General features: G+C 39.7%; 1 protein-coding gene across 1 annotated transcript in view; it reads left to right on the top strand.

The window, feature by feature from the left end:
• ILDR2 (immunoglobulin like domain containing receptor 2) overlaps positions 1–21239 on the top strand; it is a 70215-nt gene that overhangs the window by 31522 nt on the left and 17454 nt on the right. Inside the window, exons 5-7 of the mRNA XM_069094513.1 lie at positions 7066–7122; positions 11752–11898; positions 12903–13079. Coding sequence (XP_068950614.1) covers positions 7066–7122; positions 11752–11898; positions 12903–13079 — 381 coding nt within the window. The remainder of the gene's footprint in view (positions 1–7065; positions 7123–11751; positions 11899–12902; positions 13080–21239) is intronic.

Below are 21239 nucleotides of genomic sequence, written 5' to 3'. Positions count from 1 at the left end.
TTTATCAAGGAGTGACAGGGTCAGACTCATGCTTTAAGAAAAGTTATAAAGTTTTGTGGAATTTATGGAGAATGGGTAGAAAAGGAGAGAGGCTTGAAACAGAGGCTATTATAATAGTCCAGGAAAAAGATTATAAGAACCTGAACCAGGGGAGAGGCAATATGAGTAGACAGAAGAAGTTGTTGCAAAAGATGTTGTGATGTTAGAATCGACCAGAGAGTTGGCAACCGATTGGTATGTGGGGTGAGAGAGAACAAAGAATGACATCCAGGTTATGAACATGGGTGAATGGAAGGAAAGCAGCATCCTCTCCAGTAAGAGAAAAACTGAGAGAGGTAGGTTTGGAGGGAAAGATAATGAACTCTATTATGTCCATACTGAGTTTGAGGTGCCTACAGGGCATCCAGTAGGAAATGTCCAAGAGGCCGTTGTGATGTAAGACTGCAGCTTGAATTGGGCGTATCTGGGAGTTATGGGCATAGAGACGATAGCTGAACCAATGGGAGCTTTTGTGTTATCCTGTGAGAGGTTGCCAGGTGAGAAGAGGCCTGAAGAAAGACCCCTGGGGGACTCTCGTTTTGAGTAGCATGCTGTGGATTATGATGTAGCAAAAGAAAGTGGGAAGGAGTAGTTAGAATCAAGAGAGGGAAGTAGAGCCTTTGGATTTCCAGGACTTAGCTGAGAACTTGGAACATTGTAGATATTTGAGGTTTAGTTGTTGATTGATTGAAAACCCAGTGAGGAGGGTGTGGAGAACAATGTCTGATCCCACAGAGAGCTCAGGAAGGGTGAGGCTTGAGAAAGGCTATTAGATTTGGTAATTAAGCCGTCATTGATAACTTTGGAGAGAGTAGTTTTAGTTAAGTATAAAAAAATTAATGAATGAATGAATGAATAAATGGCACAGTGGATAGAGCTAGTAAGGAAGACCTGAATTCCAATCCAACCTCAGGCACTTACTAGCTATGTGATCCTGGGCAAGTCACTTAACCCCATTTGCCTCAGTTTCCTCATATGTAAAATGAGCTGGAGAAGGAAATGTCAAACCACTCCAGTGTCTCTGCCAAGAAAACCCCAAATGGGGTCACAGAGAATTGAGCACAACTGGGCCAACTAAACAACAAAATATATCTTTGCTTTGCAAATCCATATATGTAGGCAATTAGGTTGAACATAAATGGCAAATAATGCGTGTCTTCCTCTGTATGTTAATATGTATGAAATATAGTGGTACCCAGTGTCAAAAATGGGAATGAGAAAGATAAGAATGGGGAAACATATTTGGGATTTGCGAAGTCTTTGCTGACGTTAGTGAGTGTAATCTTGTAGACAGAGTAGAGAAGTAGATGATGAATTGGAGAAAGTTCCTGAATATTCTGATCCTCATATATGTATAAAAGCAGTCAAATTTGGGGAAACTTTGTAAAACTCCAAGCCAGCATGTAAATTAGCAGGAAGCAACTAAGATAGAAAGCTAAACATGGAATTGTAGAGAATATATAAACTTTGTGCTTGTTCTATATGCAAAGTATGTTTCTATAGTGACTGTGCAACTAAGAATGTACAACCATGTGTGCTTCCGGTATGAGAGAGGAGAACAGGGTGTTGTAGGAAGAGAACTGGGTTTAGAGTCAAAGACTTGGATTCAAATCTAATAATAGTTCTGCTCCTTAATACTTGCATGACCTTGGGTAAATCACTTAACTGCCCTAGGTTTCCATTAACCCTTCTATAAAGTGGGGGAGTCAGTCTTAATGACCTTTAAGGTACCCATGAGCTCTAAGACTGTGAACGCTTGTATGTGTACATGCATATGCTGGTGGCATTTTTTTGTCATGAATCATTTTATGCAATAATTTCTTAAAAGAATGAATAAGATATTAGGTATTAAGTATTATACTATACTATATGTTATAATTATAGTATAATAGATTGCGTATGTTAGAATATTGTATAATGTTATAATTATAGAATATATTATATAATGTGATAATTATATGATTATTGTATAGTATAAAATGGTACATACTATACTATAATTATATAATGTTATAATTATAGTATAGTATGATATATGGTATATATTAGAATATTATATAATGATATAATATAATTATAGTATAGCATAATATATGGTATATACTAAAAGATTATAATTACATAATATAGCATATTATACTATACTATATTATATATAATGTTATGATTATATAATTATAATATATAGTTATATATAATTACATTTTATGTATAGCATAATATATAATGTTAAATATATGTATAACATAATTTTATATATTCTTTAATATGTATGTAAATGTAGTGTACTTCTGGTGAGAGAGAGAAAGGGTGGTTTTGTATTAAGAGCACTGGATTTAGAGTTGAGATCTCTCCACTGACCTACCTAGATGCATATGTCTATATATATAATATAAAGTTATTAATTATATAATATATGCTTTATTATTATTTAATAATTACATATTATATCTGTATAACACATAGATGTGCAGCTATAATACATGCTACTATATATGGTGAGTATGTGCATATGTGCATATATACATATTTATGCATGTATACTGCATGCATGTATGTGTGGTTAAGTGTTTGCACACATAGTGCAGCTAGATGGCCCAGTGGGTAGAACTCTGGACCTCAGGATAGCTTGATATCAAATCTAGTCTCAGACTCATGTTATTATTATTATACAATTATTGTATATTATAATATGCTGTATATAATATATTGCATAGATGTGTGACCCTGGGCAAGTCACTTAATAACAGCCTCAGTCTTCTCATCTGTAAAATGGGGATGGTGATAATAGCACCCACCTCCCAGGGTTGTTGTGAAGATAAAATGAGATATTTGTAAAGTGATTTACAAACCTTGAAGTGCTCAGTTAGTACTAGGGGATTATTATCATGTTTTAGGCAGCTAGGTGGCTCAGTGGATAGACAGCCTGCAGTCAGGAAGATCTGAGTTAAAACTGAGCCTCACAAGTGTGAAGTCAAGTAAGCTCTGCTTGCCTCAGCTCCCTCGTCTGCAAAATGAGGTTAAGAAGAGCCCCCACCTCCCAGGACTGTTGTGAGGGTCACACGAGGTAATATCTGGGACGTGGTTAGCACCGCGCCGGATACATAGTAGGTGCTATATAAATATTAGCTACTATTGCTATACCAGTGATGCATTATGTATATAAATGAGGTATATATCATACATTGTGCATTATGTATGTGCATGCATTATAGAGCTATAACATGATTTATTACATGTTATATCTATATTGTCCTCATTCTCTTAAAAAATTGCTATGTAAAAGACGACATGATCCAAGAATGCTGCTAGCGTGCGCACACACCGGGATCCCAGGATCTATTTATATCTGTATCCCCTGTCTAGTTAGAGAGATAAAGTTAGAGCCAGACAGAGACAGAGACACCTACAGATCTTTTCATCTTTCTAAGTCGGTGGGCAGGGCAGGATGGGGTCCGGGTGGGGCCTGACTGCCTGCTCTCCCCAGAGCCCTGTGCAGGTCAGGATTCTGAAGCCACTCAGGCCCCGCCCCCCTTCCTGCAGAGCTGTGGCACTGCCCTGCCTGGGGGCATGATGGGAGATTTCTTACTTCCTTCTGAAGCATCTTTGATTGGCTGTGGCTGGAGGAGGGATGAAGGCTCGCCATCCCCATCACCTGCCTGTCCTGGCAAGCCCCAGGCTGGCTTCTTCCTACCCTTGCTCCCTCCTCTACCCCCCATAGGGATAGCTATGTATCTAAGGGGGGGTGTATTCGACAGTTATGTGTGTATGTACACATATATAATATATACACACATTCACATATACATACATAATAATATACATATATAGGAGTTGTGTGTATGTGTGTATATATACATACACAATGAATACATGTGTGATAATATACACACAGGAGGTGTGTGTCCATATACACATACAATTAATGCATATACATATATGTGTTGCATGCATATTAGTGTTTATATATATATACACAAATGAAGAATCTCTGACATTTTTGCTTTCAAATTTTAATTTGAACACAGGTGCCTACAGCATCTATCTGGCATCATCCTGTGTTCAGCAGCACAAAGTCACTGCATCACCAGGATGAACATGGGTTCAACCCGGGGGCAAATATTTTTGTACTGAGCTGTCCTATGTACATGAGAGAAGTCTACACCCATGTACTTACATAGATTATAGATCATGAGAACTGAAGGAGAACGTCCTGTTTTGTTTGACTCCTCCCCCACCTCCCTTTTACAGATGAGGACATGCTTAGAAAAGTCCATTGATTTGTTTGAGGTCATAGTCCTTGTTGATGTCAGAGCTTGGACTAGATAAAAGGATAGTCAGGATTCTTGAATCTCCTTCTAGAGTTCTTCCATCTGCGGGGGCAGCGAGGTGGTCCAGCAGATGGAGCACTGGGCTGCCTGGAGTCAGGAAGACCTGATTTCAAATCCAGCCCCAGACACTAGCTGTGTGGTCCTGGACAAGTCATTTAACCTTTGTTTGCCTTAGTCTCCTCAACTACCGTGTTTCCCCGATAATAAGACCTATCCTGAAAATAAGCCCTCCCCTTACTGTTGTAAGATTCCTCTAAAATAAGCCCTCCCCCGAAAATAAGCCCTATCGAGATTGCTACTGTAGTGAAGGTGATCCCCTGCGCTACATGCTACATTACACCCCCTGTATGCACCGTCCCCCCCGTGAAACGCACGCCGTGCTCCGAGCTGCATCCAATCAGAGCTGCAGCAGTGAGCGCGTCATTCTGTTCTTCCCCAGTGATTTGCTTATTGAATAAAGGTACATTTTTTTGTTCACATTTACCTGTTTATTAAAATTGCTGTCAATGTTCATTAAAATAAGCCCTCCCCTGAAAATAAGCCCTCTGGTGTTTTTCTGTCCAAATAAGACAGTGTCGTCTTATCGGGGAAACATGGTATAAAATGGGGATCATAATAGGCTCTGCCTCCCAGGAGTGTTGTGAGAATCAAATGAAATAATATTTGTACAGTGCTTAGTACAGTCCCTGGAACATAGTAGATGATATATAAATGTGTGTTTCCTTCCTTTCCTCACCATGATGCTTCCAGTATGCATCTTATCCATTATAGATACACAAATACCCACAAACATGCAACATGTATGTAAAAGGAGCCTGCATGTATACACGCATCAGAAGGAAACAAGTATTTATTAAGAGCTTGCTATGTGCCAAGTTCTGTGTGCTGAGCAGTGGGTATACAGATACAAGCAAAAAGAGAGTCCTGACATCAAGGAGTTTACATTCTATATTCTAGAATTAATGCCTGAAAACCAGCTACTACTTGCCAGGTTAACAAAATGAGTAGATTATATTTGATATTCTCTTTTCTAAATATATTGACTTGTTTATGTGACCCTTCTCCTTGGAGTGTCAGTGTGTCAAAAAGGGGCATAAATGTGAACTATGGTCATTAATAAAACTTTGCCTTGACCACTAAAAAGTAAACACAAGCACAACCTATTTCTTTGACACAAATAATAAACATCTGCTTTGATGTACTAAGATCCTCTAATGATGACAGAAAACATCTGTAGGTTTTTTTGTAGACAGGGGTGGTATGGTGAAAAGATTGCTGGATTGGCCCAACTCTGGCAATTGAATAGCTGGATGAATATGGGTAAGTCACTGCATTTTTATGAGACTCCATTCTCTAATCTGTAAAATAAGGATAAATATTTGCATTACCAGCTACATGGAGTTGTTATGAAGAAAATATTTTGTAAACCTTAAAGCACTTTACAAATGTGTATTACTATCAGTATACTTAAGTGATTTCCTAATTGTTGACTAATCATAAATTAGCGACGTACATTCATCCCAAAATGTATACTCACACATAAAGAAAGCCACAACTGCAATGATTTTTATAAAGACATTTATACCTGAATATCCTATTTCTACTTGCCTTCTGAGTGAACAGAGCACATCAGCAACATTCCACAGCCTATGTACAAAAATGTGGAGACGCTTTAAGTACAGAAATGAGGCAGAATCCTTTTTGGGTCTGGGGTAGGACACCAGTTAGTATTATAGTGACCTTTGCCCTATGTATGACAGGATAGTGTAATTGGTAAATAATGACCTCATGTCTGACCTAGTAAAGATTTAGAAGGCAGCTTCTGGTCTTCATCACCAGATGTGAAATGGCAAAATCTTTTTGCCATGGTATTTGTATTGCTTACTACACAAGTGTATCACAGAGGATCTGTGGGAGGGGGGGAGGTTAAGGTTGCCATAGCATATTGTATTTTTTCAACCAGCATACTCTACTATACCAAAACCTCTTGTGTTCATATGGCCTCAGCTGGGCATGCCATATGGAAAAGCGGTCGCCTATACATGTGTGTAACATATTTCTGAAGGCAGAAGGAGGGTGGAAAAGTCTACAACTCATCTACTTCTCACCTCCCTCTGCATTTGAATATTTTAATCACTGAATCCAGCCTTTACAGCATAAATAGCATCATCTAGTGATATGATAACTCCAAGATTAAAATGAACGTGTAAATGCATCTGCTTTTATGTGGACATAGAATTAGGAGTGTGTGCATGTCTGTATGAATGGGCAAAGGCATGAAAATACGGATTGGACGTTTGAGTGTGAATGAGTTAGATTTTGTGTTTTATGGGGAAGAGTGTATGTATCAGTGAGGACGATCTGTGTTGTGTGTATGAGTAAAGATGGTATGTCTGTTCAGGCAGTTGTTCCTAACTGTACTAAAGCAGAGTTTCTCTCCTACTAGAAATGGATTAGAGAGAAAGCTCCATTTCTATCTCTCCCCGCCCCCACCCCTTGCCACCTAATATGGAATCAGATGGAGATCATTACCCAGTTTAGATGTGGGCAAAGACGACCAAGTGCCAGTGATTCATAAAAATGTTTGTGGGTCAGTATCATGACCTGGGGGGTGCATGACTGGAAGGGGCCAGGCTTTTGGCAGCATTTTCCCCTGGAGTAACCTCTTTCCTTCTTTTCCTTCTGCCTCTTCTAGGCAGGACAGGGTGGCTTGCTGCTCTCTTGCCAAGTTTTGCTGTGAAGATTATGTCAGGTATTCAGTCATTTAACTCCTTATTTACTTGTTATTCTGTTAGTCTGTCTGTCCAGCTTCTGCATTGTATACTAATTTCACCTTTTATTTTTGTGCATTTTGTGTGTAGTTGCTTATGATCTTTTTCAGGATGAACCGTTTCTGCTGGGAAAGCCTATTAGCCTTTAGATCCTATTCCATCATTAGCCCTGGGCAGTAAGATAGAAAAACAGTTGAGATGGAGACATCTTCAGTGTTAGGAATGTAGACCCTTAAACAAAGTCTGTGGATTCATCCCAGTGTCTCAGCTAAAACTAGTAAATACTGTAGTGTATTCATTATTAACTTATATCCTTATAGAAGCCTGTCAAACAAGAGCTTATATTCCAGTGCAACTTTTAATGAAACCTGTCACCATGCTGCTTATTTTCTCTGCTACACAACTTCTGCCTTTTGAATTCTCTGTGCCACTTTGCCCACATAATTTTTTAAGTCTCATTCAGTTCATTCAGCATTTTTTTTCCTTTTCCTCTAAACACATACATCTGTTGTGGATGGATTAGTACAATGGATAGAGTATCAGGAAGGCCCAAATTCAAGTCCTGAATCAGACACTAGCTATACGACTGGGCAAGTCACTTAACTGCTATATGCCTCAGTTTCCTCATCTGTATATGGAGGTAATAATAGAAGCACCCCTCAGGGTCATTGTGAGGATCAAATGAGATAATATTTGTAAATCATTTTGCAAACCTTAAAGCCTACATAAATGTGAGCTATTATTATTGGCATTGTGTAGTCTGTATGTAGTGGATGAAGGCAGCTATAAATTATAGAATATGCACAGTTCTTAGGCAAATGACAAGGAAAGGCTAGAGCTTACAGGTGAACTTTCTTTTTTTGTACATTTATTTTTTATTTCATTTTTTCTCAATTCCACATAAACACAAAATGTTTAACATTCATTTAAATTTGGGGTTCCAAACTCTCTCCCTCCTTTCCTCCCTTCCTCCCTCCTTGAGAAGGCAAGTCATTAACATGGATTATATATGTGAAGTCATGCAAATTTTTCCATATTACCCATTATGCAAAAGAAAATGCAAACCAAAAAAACCAAGAATGATAAAATTTAAAAAGTATGCTTAAATCTGCATTGAGACTTCATCAGTTCTTTCTCAGGAGAAGGATAGCATTTTTCATCTTGAGTCCTTCAGAATTCTTTTGGATCGTTGTATTCCTGAGAATAGCTAAGGCGTTCATAGTTTTTCATTGTATGATATTGCTGTTACTGTGTAGAATGTTCTCCTGGTTCTGCTCATTTCACTTTGCATCCATTCATGTAAGTCTTCTATGAACCAAATTTCAAGGATATCTTCAAATAGTCCAAGAGCTGCCTAATACTTCTGAGCCATAAAATGAAGTGACAAGAATCACTACAAAGAGACCCTCCTAGTCATTGGTACTGATTGGGTTTGAGCTGGGAGCCTCAAAAATTAAAAATAAATCCAACAAATGTTTATTGAGTACCTACTTATGAACAAGGCCGTATTCTTGATGCTTGAGCACAAAAGTGCAATCAAAAAGACCATGTCAGACCTTAAGGGATCTTACCATCAAATTGGGGAAAATATGGTATCTGCATGAACAGACAGGGAATAACAGTGGCTGACATTTTTATGGGCTTTGACATTTGCACTTTACATACATTATCTCATTTGAGAAATTTTAAGATGGAGAGACCTCTCATTTGGAAGAATGGGGAAGGAAGATCTCATGGAAAAGATAACCCCTGAATTGAGCCTTGAAAGAAGATGTGGATTTCAACCAACCCAATCAAGTGATTGATGTCATTGGTAGAGTAGATGGAGTCTATTCCAGGCAGGTGGGACAATATGAACAAAGGTATGAAAGTGGGACAAGAAAAGATCAGAATGGATACAGTGTTTGGGTTCAATTTAGGTGGAATATGTAGAGAAAACTAGTATGAGAGTAGTTTGAAAAAATAGGCTAGAGTCAGATTACAGAGGGTTTTGAATGCCAGAATAAAGAATTTCTGCTTTATTCAGGAGGCAAAAGGGAACCAGTGAAGTATTTGAAAAGTAGGGAAGTAATGTGATCAGAACATTGCACTCAAAAAATTACAGCAGGGTGATGCAGCAGGCTGAAGGGTGGCAAAGAGAGGAGAGACTCTGGCTAGGGAGACTAGGCATGAGCCCTCAACCCTAACTTGCTTCCTATTTAGAGGAAGCTCTTGGAGTCACCCCATTCTTAATTCTTGCTTTCAAATTGGTCAAGGCTTTCAGAACCATCTTGGCCCAGAGAAGCAAGACAAAAAGAAAAAAAAAAATCTAAAAGTAGAATTTAGTGTTGAGTTTTAAAACATTCTATACTACTCAGTAACTATTTATTTCTTGTTGTGATAAGTTTTGAGAGCACTTTTCCCATTAGCTGGACAATCTAAATGTAGAATACCCCCTAATCAATGCCAAATGAATGTCCTTTTAGGATGATCTTCACATGAGTTCCTTCAAGTAACCAGGAACTGTTATATCACAGATGAAAGTTTTGCATACATTGTTCCAAAGAGATGTTAACGCCCACTATTCCCAACAAGGCATCACTATACTTTGCTAATCTTGCCCTGTAGGCCTGAACCTTCCTTCCTACTGATAGTATTGTTTGGTTTATCAGGAGTAAGTTTCCGTCCTTCTGTCCTTGATTATTTGAGTGATGTTACTTTGAGACCCAAGGACAAAACAAAAACATTTGAGTCATGTATCCTTCAAACCTTGGTAACATCTAAACTTTCTTATCTCTATAGTTCCATACTTCTGTCTTTCTTAAGTGATAATTTTTTTTTGGCTTGTGTATGTGATACCAGTGGACATAAAAAACCTCATTTACATTGTTTACATCAGTGTTCTGTGGTACAATGCTATTATGACTCATGGAACTCTGATCGTGCATTCTGTCACTAAAAAGAATCAGAATCACAGAATCATTATCATTTCAAAGCTGGGAAAAGACCATAGTGACCATCTGGTCCAGCCCAAGCTAAAAACAAACAAATAACTTCCTCTACAATATACCTGACAAATGGTCATACAGGCTTTCTTCCAAGACTTTCAATAAAGAGAAACTTATTACCTCTAAAGGAAGCCCATTCTACATTGAGAGAGCCCACAGCGTTATGAAGTAGGGTTTCCCCCTTATGGCAAACCAGATTACCTCTTTGTAATGTCCACCCATGTGTCCCAGTTCTTCCTGGAGGGGGAATTCATATTCCATTGATGAGCAAACCTTGGTATACTCCAGATATAAGTACACTTACATTGGATGTCCCGTCACTCAGTTTTAATCAGTTCCACCCCTCAGCTGTACTGGCCGCCACCATTTGATATGTTTGCATCACATGTTGGTAGCATTCAATCCACATTCTTTTAAAAAAAGAATTTTTTTTTGTCTTTTTGGAAGGGAGAAGGCAGGGCAATTGGGTTAAGTGACTTGCCCAAGGTCACATGGCTAGTAAGTGTTAAGAGTCTGAGGTGAGATTTGAATTCAGGTCCTCCTGACTTGAGGACTGGTGCTCTATTCACTGCGCCGCCTAGTTGCCCTCAATCCACACTCTGAAGGCAAGATCAAGAGACCTGGATTCGAATATCAATTCTGCTTTAATTTGCTTTGTGTCCTCAATCAAGTCACTTAACTCCTCCAAGTCTCAGTACCCTTCCCTGAAGAATGAGAGGGTTATATCATATAGTGACCTCATAGTTTGAAAAGTTACTTGATTATAGACTTCTCCAGACCTAGCCTGTTTTGTTAGAAAGGAAGGCCTAGGTGAAGGACCTTATTCTGGGTGACCCTAATTCATATTAATGCTTCTTGAAAGTAGGAAATGTTTCTCTATCTGCTAGGAGTGTGCCTGACCCACAGTAGGTACTTATAAATGATTGTTGATTGTTTAATGTTGGAAAATCACTCAATTCATTCAACAAACACGTATTAAGCACTTGCTTAAGTACTGAGGTACCGTGCTAGACACTGGGGTTTCAAAGACAAAAAACTTCCCTGCCTTCAGGAAGCTCATGTTCTTTTAATTAGTCTGAAAAGGTCTTAGTGGGACCATGTTAGCAATGACCAGGGGAAAGCAGATTTATAAACAGGAACACATGATACACAAAGATACTTTAAAAGTAGACATCATGAAATAGATGAAGACCAAGCTGTGACATGGTCTGGGAAGACACACAGATCACAGAACCCCCAAACCTCATGGCTGTAAAATCCAAAAGGCAGCCCAAGTGTTTTTTTCTGCTGTTGCTGATAATTATTCTCATACCACCTTCAATCAGAGGAGCATTTTCCCTAAGAGATAACCATGAAATTTACCTGTATTAGCGCATAATTAGTGTTTGTCGGTCATTCTATTGCTCCCGATACAAGTCAATCACCCTTTCCTTGTCTCCACCCTGGGACGACTCAGCACCCCTAATTTCCAGAGTTTTCTTTGGGTTTGGGGCTCTCTCCCCTGTTAGAAGATATCCTCTTCCTCAGGTCCTAGCTGTTGTTTCACAGTGTGAGCATGAACCCAGGAGACCCTTTTCCTGAAACAGAATTTCCTTTAGTACAGATTTCCTCTTCTGCTTCCAGAATGGGTGTTTGTCGGCCTGGTGGTCCTAGGAGTCTTCCTCTTCTTCCTCCTGGTTGGAATCTGTTGGTGCCAGTGCTGTCCACACAGCTGCTGTTGCTACGTCAGATGCCCATGTTGCCCAGACTCCTGTTGCTGTCCACGGGCATGTGAGTGAAAGTGAATATTTTGAGTTAACATTCAGAATTGTGCCTAACCTCTCTTCCCCTTACCCAAACCTTCTTCTCACCCAATGGGCTGATCCTTTCAGAACTTCATCCTTGTTGGAGAACCCTGAGGAGCCATGGTATCATTTCCTGTCTTGGTTTTACCAACAATCCCACCCCAATCCTCCCTGCCCCCAGCCTTTTAACACATATATCTTTCTCCTTCAAATGGAGTCTTCATTGATTTCAACAAAGGACAGATTTGAAGGTAAGAGGGTAGGTTTAGAATGTTGAAGGTGGAAAGGTTGGCGAGAGAAAGCTCATCCAGGCCCCTCATCCCTTCACCGACGTCCTCAAGGCTGCAGAAAACCATCTCCCTCATTTTTCCTCCCAGTTACACCAACACAGAGACTATTAGAAAAATGCTACTTATTCCCAAAGACTTCTCAAATCCTGGAGACCATTAAAGGAAAAGATATCTTTCATGCTCTGAATTAAGAAAAATCCTAAGAGAAATCAGTGTTATTTGTTCTTCAGTTATGGTAGTGGGATAAGATCTGATGCAGGGCATTCCTAGTTATAGGTCTCCTCTCTAAGGGTTAGGGCAGAAGTCTGGTAGTATGGTTTAGACTGGGCTGCCAGTTGTTTTTATGGAGAATGTGTTTTTAAGTTCCAGGGGCTGTTAGGATGGTACCTAGTGCCACTTAATTACCCAGTTTTGTCAGGTACTAAACACTATAATTCCTCATCACTGTCTTTCAACAGAGCTGGAGGAATGTAAGAGGGTGGAGAAAGTGAGCCCGATGAGTCAGTTCAGGGATGGGAAATAAAAATAATTTTGAAACCAGGAATTTCCTTGGTGGTTCTGTTGGCTAAAAATCCTAAAGGGTATGTGTGTATATGTGTGTGTGTGCATGTGTGTGTGTGTGTGTGTGTGTGTGTTTGAAGGGAGGATTGTGGGGGGTTAGTTGGGGATATAATCTTTACTTTTTTATCTCTTTTCACAGTATATGAAGCAGGGAAAGCTGCAAAGGCTGGCTATCCTCCCTCTGTCTCCAGTGTTCCTGGTCCTTACTACATTCCCTCTGTTCCTGTTGGAGGGGTCTCCTCCTCTGCCATGCTGATGGATAAGCCACATCCACCTCCCCTGGCATCAAGTGATTCCATTGGAGGAAGCCAGAGTGGTAATAGCAACATATATTCTCCCTACCATACCCCATTCTTCCTATGGGATCCCATTTCTGTTCCTTTCTTGGCATAGCCAGCTCAGCGGAGCTAGGCCTAGAATACTTTAGAAAACAATTCCAACCTATGCGCATCCATCATACTAAAATTTCCAAGGGCAAGAGGACATTGTTTTTCTCTTGCTCCGGGCCCTTCTACAATACTAAAATCATAGAAAATATTCAGTCTACCCCTCACACCTCTAATCAGTCAATCAACTGACGAGTTGTTTGGTATCATCCCAGGATTGTGCTAGGCATCATTTTTTTAAGTAAACTCTTTAGACCCCATCCTCAAAAAGTGTATAATCTGGGGGCGGCTAGGTGATGCAGTGAATAGAGCACTGGCCCTGGAGTCAGAAGGACCTGAGTTCAAATTCAACCTCAGACACTTAACATTTACTAGCCGTGTGACCTTGGGCAAGTCACTTAACCCCAATTACCCTGACTTCCCCTATCCAAAAAGAAAAAAAAAAAAAAAAAAGGTATATAATATGGCACCAAATTGTATAGGACTATTTTGTGCAGTAGGAATTCAGAAAAAGGAAAGCTTACTGTAGGTTAGAGTGGGCTGTAAAGGCTTCATGGAAGAGGTAAGTCTTGAATGTTGAAGAGGATTAAGACAGTAAATGACAAGAAAGAGAGAATTCCAGGCAGGAGACACTAGCAGGGAAAGACACAGAGAAAGGATTGGTAGGGGGAGGCCTTCCTGAAGCTTGGCAAATAAGTTGATAGTGTAGGTGGTAACCGACTATGAAGGGTTTTGAAAACCATGTAGAAGAGCCCTTATGTAGGTACTGAGAAGGGGATTGACATGGTAGATTTGCAGTTTCAAGTTTAATTCTCTTTTTTTATTATTATGCTATGTTATGGAAATGCTTGTTTTATTCCAAAAATTAAAATAAGTTTTTTCAAGTGATATTTTAGGAAAACTAGTATAGAAGCAGTATGTCAGATGGATTGGAAGGAATAAAAACTGGAATTAACAGGGTCCAGAATACTGCTGTGTCCATTGAGCCAAGTGTGAGGTGGCCAGGCCCGAACCATAATCCTGGAAATGAAAGTGGAAGGGATAAGGTGAATCAGAGATACACTTCAGTGCTGTGAAACAAAGATTTATCAAGGGCTGATTATATACAGGGGGTCGTATGAGCAAAAAAGCTGTGAATGGCACCATCTCCTGACTTTAGGACTTAACAATCCAACAGAGAGGGAACAAAATAAGAATAACCCAAGTCAGAATGTGGCAAGTGCATAGGAGAGGTCAAATGGAGCATGAGAGATTTAGGAAGGGAGGAATCCTGTTCCAGCGAAGGGCATCGGGACACCTTCATGGACGAGGAAATATATAAGCTGAACTGTGAAGAAAGAGAGGATTTTTTTTTTAATTGGGGATGGGGAAAGAGTGTTTCAGGCATGGGGTGTGTGTTAGCGGGAGCAGCATACACTGATGCTCAGAGGTAGAAGAAGATGTGATGAGAACAAGTGATTGTCTAATTTGGTTGGAACATGGTGTGCATGAAGAGGGATTATTGAGAAATATTGAGTCAGCAAGGGTAGGTTAGAACTAGATTATTGAGGCTTTGGATACCAGGCTCAGGAATTTCACAGGTGAAATTGGTATGGAGCTGGCACTAATTATAAGCCTTCACAGACTATAGACTCCCCAGGTGGAATCCCTCAGTCTCCAGATCTGTACCCATCAGCAACTTCTGGAAGACGAGAAGGGAAATGTGAGCTAGTTTGAAGCTGTCAGTTTGGTCTAAGTTGAGTTTGAGACCACAGTGTGGTACAGTGAAAAACTCTAATTAACTGCCATTAATTAGTTCCATGACCTTCAGCAAGACACTCTGAGCTTCTCCTTCTCCATTTGTAACATAAGGGGGTTAGAGAAAAAGACCCTTTTAAATTCTTAAAAATTGTCAGTGACTCTCCCCTGCAAAGAGCTTTTGTTTAAACACCTATTGACATTTACCATAGTAGAAATCCAAATATTTTGGTATAATGAAAATAGTTTTAACCAAGCAGATTCTTTGAAGAAGTCTCTGGGACCTTTTTGTTTTCTCTTTAGTCACTGTGGTAGACAATCTCCGAGTTCCCTTTTCATTTTGAAATAAAATAAGTCAAAATTTCCTGCAGGCATTTACAAAAGTGGGTCTGGAATGTGAAAGGTCAGGGCTAAAGAGGTCATCTGCAAATTCACATGTACAGAGAAGACAGTTAAAACTTGAGGAGGGTATGAAACCTTGGTAAGGGATAAAAGCCTGATTTTTTTTTCTGCTTCATTAACCCTGCCTTTGAGTAACACTATGTACCCTCTATAGCTAAGTATATTATGTTGGATAAAGGTGGGTCTTACTGGGGACAGTTATTATTTTCAGGTCTTGAATATCAGCAAGGCAGTAAGCACTTTTTAAGTGCCAGCTATTTGCCAGGCTTTTCCAGGGGCTGGGGATACAAAGACAAAATGAAAGACTGCCTCCCCTCAGGGAGCTTATATTCTATCCAAGGAGACAACATGTACATCCACAAGTGTATACAACATAAATATGGAATAAATACAATATAATGTTTTTAGGCAGTAGGAGGAACTACCAGGAGCTGGGGGATCAGGAAAGACTTCATGTAAAGGAAATACCTGAGCAGGGATTCCAAAAGGGATTCCAGAGGATGACAGCCAGTGCAAAAATGAAGAGACAGGAGATCGAACGTCACATATGAGGAACAGCAAAAAGTCCCATTTGGCTGGACTGTAAAGCATGGGAAAAGGAATAACGTATAAGCTAGATAGGTTATGTTCAGATTACAATAGGCTTTAAAAACCAAACAGGAATTTATATTTGATCCTCAGAATAACAGGGAACCAGTAGAGTTTATTGAGTAAAGGAGTGCCATGCTTAGACCTATACTTTAGGAAAATCATTTTGGCAGCTGATGGCTGGGAGAAGGGAGAGACTTGAGATAGGATGTTAGTTAGGAGGCTATGGCAATAATCCAAGCAAGAGGCATTGAGGTACTGAAGCTAGATGGTGGCTGTGTGAGTAGATTCAAAGTGTCAGAAAGAAGAGATATTGGAAGAAGAAATGACCAGATTTGATGATTAGATATGAGGGTGAATCAGAGTCAGGGATCAAGCAGAGGTCATGAACCTCTATTGTGAATGGAAGGATTGTGGCGCTCTCAACAGTAATAGGAAAGTTCAGAAGAGGATGGGTTTGTGGAAAAGTTAATAAGTTCTCTTTTGGACATGTGGACTTTGAACTAGAGAATATCTGATCTAAAATACCTAACAGACAATTGGGAATTTGTGAGTGGAGGTGAGGAACTACAGTAAGACTGAATATATACATTTCAGAGTCAGCTGCATAGAGAGCATAATCAAACCCATGGGACTGATTAAACCTCCAAATGAGAGACTATAGGGAGAGCAGGGAAGAGGGCCTGGAACAGAGCCTGGGGTTATCATCATAGTTAGGTGGCATGATGAACCAGCAAAGAATTCAGAGATTACAGAAGCTTGAGAAGTGAGTGAGAGAAGATGATGTGGATGGAATGGGCATAGCCAGCTTTTTCTAGTTTGTCTGCTAAAGGGGTTTGGCACCAGGTTATGAAGGGTTTGTGATGCAACCCGGGCAGAAGGCTTCATTTGGGGTTTTTTGTCATCAGTTTTTTGTTAGAGGAGAAAAGCCAAAATGTTTGGTTTAAAAGCCAAACAGGAATTACATTTTATCCTAAAAGTAACAGGGAACCATCAGAATTTGTTGAATAAAGGAGTGGCATGGTCAGACCTTCATTTTCAGGAGGATCAATTTGTTAGATGTGTGGAGGATGACCTGGAGAAGGAAGAGACTTGTGGCAAGAAGGCCAGATAGGAATCTATTGCATTAGTTCAGGTGAAAGGGAAGTAGACTATGAGAGAGAGCTTGACTATCCCTATAACTATTAGTAGAAATTCCCATTCCTGAGAATGAAATAGAGTGATCACTACGTGGTTAATCAGCAAGCATTTATCAAACACTTAATATGTACTAGGCATGGTAATATAAATATATATAGGCAATATAGGGATATGAAAAAAGTAGTCCCTGTCCTTATGGGGCTCACATCCGAATTTGGGAGAAAATCATGCAAAAAACTTTAGATTTCCTGCAGAATGTGAGATCTAAGTCATCTTGAAGGAAACCAAGGAAGCCAACAGATGGGAGTGAGAAGGGAGAGCATTCCAGGCATGGGGGACAGCCAATGAAGAAACATGGAGGCGAGAGATGAAATGTGAGGAATAGCAAGAAGGCCAGTGGAGCTAGATCATAGAATGTGTAAAGGGAAGTAACATCAGGTTCCAGTCCCCTGAAAGATGGAGAAGATGAAAGGCACTGGTGAAAATTCTCTGATTTTTCCATGACTCCTTTCTCCATTCTTCCATCTCCATGTTTCCCCTCGCTCCCCTTCCTCCCCCACCCCCCTTGTTTCTGGATGTGGCCTCCTATTCTGATTTTCCTTTATTGGTGAGAACTCCTCTTCTTTCATGTTTCTTTCAACCCAATTGTGTTGGGCACAACCTGCCATTTTATCAAACCTTGCTTAGGCATCTGGACATTCTTATCCTTATCAACTGTTCCTGATGGAACTGTCCAAAGAATTCCTAGTGACTTCTTAACATTATGGCGTTAAGTGGAGGCAAGCTAAGGTGGTGAGCTATGTGGTATAGCAGGAGTCAGTGCCCAGCTCTGTTACTTTGGTCAGTTGATCAATAAGCATTTATTGCATATCTTCTGTGTGCCAGACATTGTGTTAGTTGCTGGGGATATAAAAATAAAGATCTTTCATTCTCATAGGGAGACTGTGTGTGTCCATATATATGTATATGTGTGTGTATGTATATACATGTATGTACATACAGAATAAATATGAAGATAATAAATGCAATAGATGCAAAATGGTTAAAGACAAGGTAGTTTGGGAGGGAGGCCACTAGCAGTTGGTGAGATACTTGCTACCAATGTGACCTTGAGCAGATCTCTCAAACTTCCTGGGTCTCAGTGTCTTCACCTGTACAACAAAGTGGTCCTTTCAAACCCCAAATCCTGTCAATGGTGGTGTTTTTGCCATGTTGTAGGTGTTCTTTGACTACTGCTAGCTCAGAAAAGTTGACTTTGGTGAGATATTCATCAGGGTTTTTTTTTTCTTTCAGAGAAGTAAATTTTTTAAAATAGCAAAAATTCAGCTTGTTTTATTGTTTTATGCTATTCTAATGTTAGGAGGATTGTCATTATCCAGAACTATTTATTAAACTCATATAGGCAGTATAGTGGGAGTCTGGGTTGTATATAGAAAGGATGCCAGATTTCTGTGACCAGAAGACCTGGATTTGAGTCATGACCCATCATTTACCATTTCTGTAACCATGGGCAAGTCCCTAAACCTCCCTGGACTCCATTTTTCTTGTCTGTAATATGGCTAGTACCTCAAAATCCTATGAAATCAATATGTAGATGATATGATATATTGCATCATCATACTTAATCAAGTAGCTATTGGTCTAACTTTAGCATCTTTAAACAGACCTGACTACTGGGTATTTGAATGCAAATATTAGCAAAAACACTTTGCATGTTTTTTAGATCTTATTTTTATTGATGCCCTTTGTTTTTACATCCTATCATATGCATTTCTGAATATACTCCTCTCTTCTTCCTAATTGAGGGTGCTGTGCCTTGTAACAAATATTTCAGAACAGAGAGAATAAGAGAGATTCAGCAAAATATTCACCTTGACATTATATGTAACATTGCATATGCCTAGAGTCCTCCTCCAGAGTGAAGAAGAGAAGGAAGTATATTTTCTTCATTCTTCTCCGGGTCCAAACTTGGCTATAATTACGCAACATTCATCTTCAGTTTTTTTGTTCCTTTCATTTGCATTATCATAGTCATTGTTATGTATTGTTTTCTTGGCACTGCTTACTTTTCACTATGGACCAATGTAGTGCCAATGCAATATTTACAGCGCCCATGATCATGATAAAGACTGTGACTATAAGTATCATGTGACATTCGATCACAAAATATACCAAACTCTCCAGATAGGGGATAGAACTGAAGCATTTATTTAGATACCAGAAAACGGAATCCCAAAACCAGTAAGCTGATTCCATCATAACACCAAAGATATTCAGAAGCCATAATAACCCTGAGAGCCATAGCATCCTTCAGCCTTCCCACAAACCAATACAAGATCAATATTTACTCACAAACCTCTCTATCTCCTTGCCTGAGCCTCCTCTCTCCCCCACTGTCTTGCTATCTCTGACCAGCTTCCTGTGGGGTCTGCTTCCCCTCAGTAAACCCCTCCCACCACAGGCTCCATGTGACTACATCGAGCCTATTAGGGGGCAGAGTTTACTTTCAAAGCAGGGGAGGTCTATTAAGGGGCAGGGAAGATCTTCAAATTCCCATTCCCATTACAACTAGTTCATATAATTCTTCATATTTGTCTTTTTTTAAGGTATGATAATATTCCATCAGGGGCATCTAGGTAGCAGTGAATAGAACAACAGCCTAGGAGTCAATAGGCCCTGAGTTCAAATCTGGCCTCAAACATTAGCTATGTGACCCTAGGCAAGTCACTTAACCCTGTTTACCTCAGTTTCCTCATCTGTAAAATGAGCTGGAGAAGAACATGGCAAACTACTCCAGTATCTTTGCCAAGAAAACCCCAAAAAGAGTCACAAAGAGTTGGATATGACTAATCAGTAAAACAACTAAAAATATTCCATCACATTCATATACATACACAGTTTGTGTAGCCACTTCCCAATCAATGGGCATCTGCTGTGCTAACACTTTATCTGGGACCTTGAAACTAGTATCATCTTAATCCTGCCCCTCTGTGCCTCATATCCTGTCCTTCTGTAACATCACAAAAGATAATCCTTGTCATTTACCATTGAGGATATTAAAGACCTAATTTTTTCAGAATGGTTGGAGATTTTGCCAAGAAGAATGCTACTTACATTAAGTTTGTGGTGTCATTCCAGCCATTAGATTGTGAATGGCACCTCTGAGTAAGCCAGGGAGAAAGAACACTGCAGAGTCTTAACTACACCACAGAAAAAATCCAGACATCATCCAGATACACAAAAACCCCCAACTGACTCTAGCAAGGAGTGAGAGATACATGCTGTGTAAGTTGGCACGTTGGATTGCTTCAGCATGTGTACAGTTTCAAGTGGTTAAGCAGCCTGTTCTTGAAGAAGGAAGTGGAGAGGATCCTTTGGGCACCCTGGTTAGAATTTATACTCCACCTGCCTAGCTAGGTAAAGATGCATTCTGGAGACAGGCATGCTGAATAAAGGGCTGCATTTGCTATTGACAAAGAAAGAGCCATATTTTCTTGGAACTAAGGAAAATAACTTTTAGACCTTAAATAGCCATGGACAGGGGACTACAAATACTTGAGTGAAATTGGAGTTTGAGAGGTCTGAGAGTTAGAATCTGGTCTAAAAGCCTTTAAGAGAAACAAGTAGATGGTCCAGTGGATCGAGTTTTAGTTTTAGACTTGGAGTCAGGAAGACCTGAGTTCAAATGTGGCCTCAAGACACTAGCTATGTGACCCTGGGCAGGTTACTTTACCTCTGCCTAACTCAGTTTCCTCATCTGTAAAGTAGAGAAAGTAATAGTACCTACCTATATAGGTTTGTTGTACTTTGCAAATGCTATATAAATGGTAGTTATTATTCTTATCATTCACATCCTTAACCCGACTTCTTCCTGAAGCTTGTTGAGATGAGTGCCAGCTTGTAGCACATGTAGCTTGCTATCCAAGCAAGATCTCTCCAGCCCCCAGTTTCTGAATGAGTCAAGTGCTCAGGGCACTTTACCAGAAAGTAAAGCCTCTCTCTTCCTTAGCTTCTTAGGCTGCCTAGAAGCTAGAAATTTCCTGGGCTTTTATTAAGAATTCCAGGCATCTCTGCAATAATTTTGAGACATCAGAGCCTCTGTTGACATTTGTTTGTTTAGTGCCTTGAAACCAAAAGGCTCCAGAAGCACTTAAAAGAACATACCAGCTTCATAAAAATCAAAGAAAACAAAACAAGCCTCCTCACCCAAGTTGAATAAGCTT

The sequence above is a fragment of the Petaurus breviceps genome, unplaced genomic scaffold, assembly GCF_028583685.1.
Source record: "Petaurus breviceps papuanus isolate PSGF00001 unplaced genomic scaffold, PetGlider_PUasm1.0 220, whole genome shotgun sequence".
Classification (NCBI taxonomy): Eukaryota; Metazoa; Chordata; class Mammalia; order Diprotodontia; family Petauridae; genus Petaurus; species Petaurus breviceps.
Note: the sequence above shows the minus strand (reverse complement) of the source record. Positions and strands in the feature narration are given on the sequence as shown.